The 2,500-nt window shown below is 48.0% G+C and overlaps 1 protein-coding gene across 2 annotated transcripts in view; it reads left to right on the top strand.

The window, feature by feature from the left end:
- Nucleotides 1-2,500, top strand: part of LOC125036744 (teneurin-m-like) — a 61,687-nt gene that overhangs the window by 44,909 nt on the left and 14,278 nt on the right. For both annotated transcript variants that reach the window (XM_047629599.1, XM_047629598.1), the window contains exon 10: nucleotides 1,031-1,220. In XM_047629599.1, coding sequence (XP_047485555.1) covers nucleotides 1,031-1,220 — 190 coding nt within the window. The remainder of the gene's footprint in view (nucleotides 1-1,030; nucleotides 1,221-2,500) is intronic.

Genomic DNA, 2,500 nt, shown 5'->3' with positions numbered 1-2,500 from the left:
GTTGATTTCCCTTTTTCCTTTTCATTCTCCTGTTGTGTGTCTTTCTGTCATTCTCTGCCACTCTCCTGTTTCTCTGACTGTCTGTCATTCTGTCTATTTGTCTTTGCTTTCTGATTTTTTATCGATGGTCTCTCTCTCTTTCTATCTATCTTTCTCTTTCTTTCACTCTCTTTTTCTCTCTTTCTCTCTCTTTTTCTCGCTATCTTTCTCTCTCTTCCTCTCTCTTTCTCTCTCTCTCTCTCTCTCTCTCTCTCTCTCTCTCTCTCTCTCTCTCTCTCTCTCTCTCTCTCTCTCTCTCTCTCTCTCTCTCTCTCTCTCCATAAATATACATCTATATATCTGATTGTGTGCGTGTGTCAATCAATATGTCTATCTATCCGCTTATTTATCTATCTCTGTTAATCGGTCTATCCGTCGATATATCTGTCTGTCTGTCTGTCTGTTTAATTATATGCCTATATTTGTCTATCTATCTCTCTTGTTGTATATTTATCTCTCCTCCTCCCTTTCTGTTAATCTCCTCTCTCTCTCTCTCTCTCTCTCTCTCTCTCTCTCTCTCTCTCTCTCTCTCTCTCTCTCTCTCTCTCTCTCTCTCTCTCTCTCTCTCTCTCTCTCTCGCCAAGCTCTCTCTCTCTCTCGCCAAGCTCTCTCTCTCTCTCTCTCTCTCTCTCTCTCTCTCTCTCTCTCTCTCTCTCTCTCTCTCTCTCTCTCTCTCTCTCTCTCTCTCTCTCTCTCTTCAACTCTAATACACACTCATTCTTGTACACTACCTAAGAAAGTTCACTATTCTCTACACTAAAAACATACACACACACACACACACACACACACACACACACACACACACACACACACACACACACACACACACACACACACACACACACACACACACGAACTCGAGCATGTGCAACAGGCCCACAGAACCAAACCAGGAAAACGATAACCCCCCTTTTCACACAAAAAAAAAAAAAAAAAAAAAAAAAAAAATACAGATCATGTAAGACCCTTCTGCTGGTGGTGTGCACAGGAGAGCAGCTGTGGTTCGTGGTCGGGTCGTCACGAAGGCTGGGCGTGGCTTGGTCGGCCTTCGTGTCGGGACAAGCAATAACAACGAAGGCTTCACTCTGACTCGTCGGGACGGCTGGTTCGACATCATGGTCAACGGAGGCGGTGCGGTGGCGCTGGACTTCGGGAAACCTCCGTTCACGTCGAAGAAGGTGAGATTTGGGCCGGGGGTTTGGGGAGGTTGGGTGGGTGGGGGGGTTGGGTGTGTGTGTGTGTGTGAGTGTCGTGTTTGTGCGTGTGTGTCGTGTGTGTGTGTGTGTGTGTGTGTGTGTGTGTGTGTGTGTGTGTGTGTGTGTGTGTGTGAGTGTGTTTATGTGTAAGTGTAGGACTAAGTCTATGCAGGACTAAACTACACGGCAAAGCTCCGAACAAGATTATAACATTGAAATTAGACGACAAACATTAGTGAAGCCAAAAAGTACGATAATTGCTCAAAAACCTCATATGTTGGACTTTACATAACATTAAACAAACAAACAAAAAAAGCGTTTTAAAAATCGAAACAGCGGCCGACTGGTCCTACCGAACCCCCTCCCTCTCCCTCTCCCCCTCATCCTCCCCCACTCTCCCCCAAGCTCCCCTCTTCACTCCCTCCCACTCTCCTTTGCTGCTTCGTCCTTCTCTCCCTCCCTCCCTTTCTTCCATCATTCTTCCTTCTCTTCCATTTCCTCATTTCCCCCTTTCCTTCCTTCCTTTCCCCTTCCCTCCTTTCCCCTTCCCTCCTTCCTTCCCTCCCTTCCCCTCCCTCCTTTCTCTTCTTCTATCCCTCTCTCTTTCTCCCCACTCATTCTACCTTCCATCCCTCTCTCTTTTTCTTCATTCCATTCCCTTCCTGCTTCCCTATATTCGCCCCTCTCTTCTTTTCCCCCTCCCTCCCTCCTGTTCCTACTTCCTTCTCTCTTTCTTTCTCTTTCCTCCTTCCCCCTTCCTTCAATCTCTCCCTCCTTTTCCCCCTTCATTCCTTCCCCCTTCACCCCCCTCTTTCTCTTCCTTCTCTCCCACCTTCCCTCCCTTCCTTTCCCCCCTTCACTCCCTCCCTCCCTCTCTTCCTTTCCCCCTTCCCTCCCTCCCTCTCTTCCATTCCCCCCTTCCCCTTTCCCTCCCTCCCTCCCTCCCTCCTTCCCTCCCTCCCTCTCTTCCTTCCCCCCCTTCCCTCCCTCCCTCCCTCCCTCCCTCCCTCCCTCCCTTTCCCTCGGGCCGAGTAAACAACAGCAAAGAAAAAGTTTTAAGCCTTTCTGGCAGGTAAGCTTAAGAATTCGAATTTTTCGTTTGGCAACGTTGGGGGTCTTGAGGGTACGAGCACAGCTTGCTTGGCTGTTCACTAAGCACATTACGAGAGGAAGGAAGGACAAAATTATTATACGATGTGTACACTCGTTTCGCCGTGGAAGTATATAATGTTGAGCGGATGGCAGAACGAAATTGATAGTAG

The sequence above is a fragment of the Penaeus chinensis genome, chromosome 21, assembly GCF_019202785.1.
Source record: "Penaeus chinensis breed Huanghai No. 1 chromosome 21, ASM1920278v2, whole genome shotgun sequence".
Taxonomy (NCBI): domain Eukaryota; kingdom Metazoa; phylum Arthropoda; class Malacostraca; order Decapoda; family Penaeidae; genus Penaeus; species Penaeus chinensis.
The sequence above is the reverse complement of the archived record's forward strand: the minus strand, read 5'-3'. Positions and strand labels throughout refer to the sequence as shown.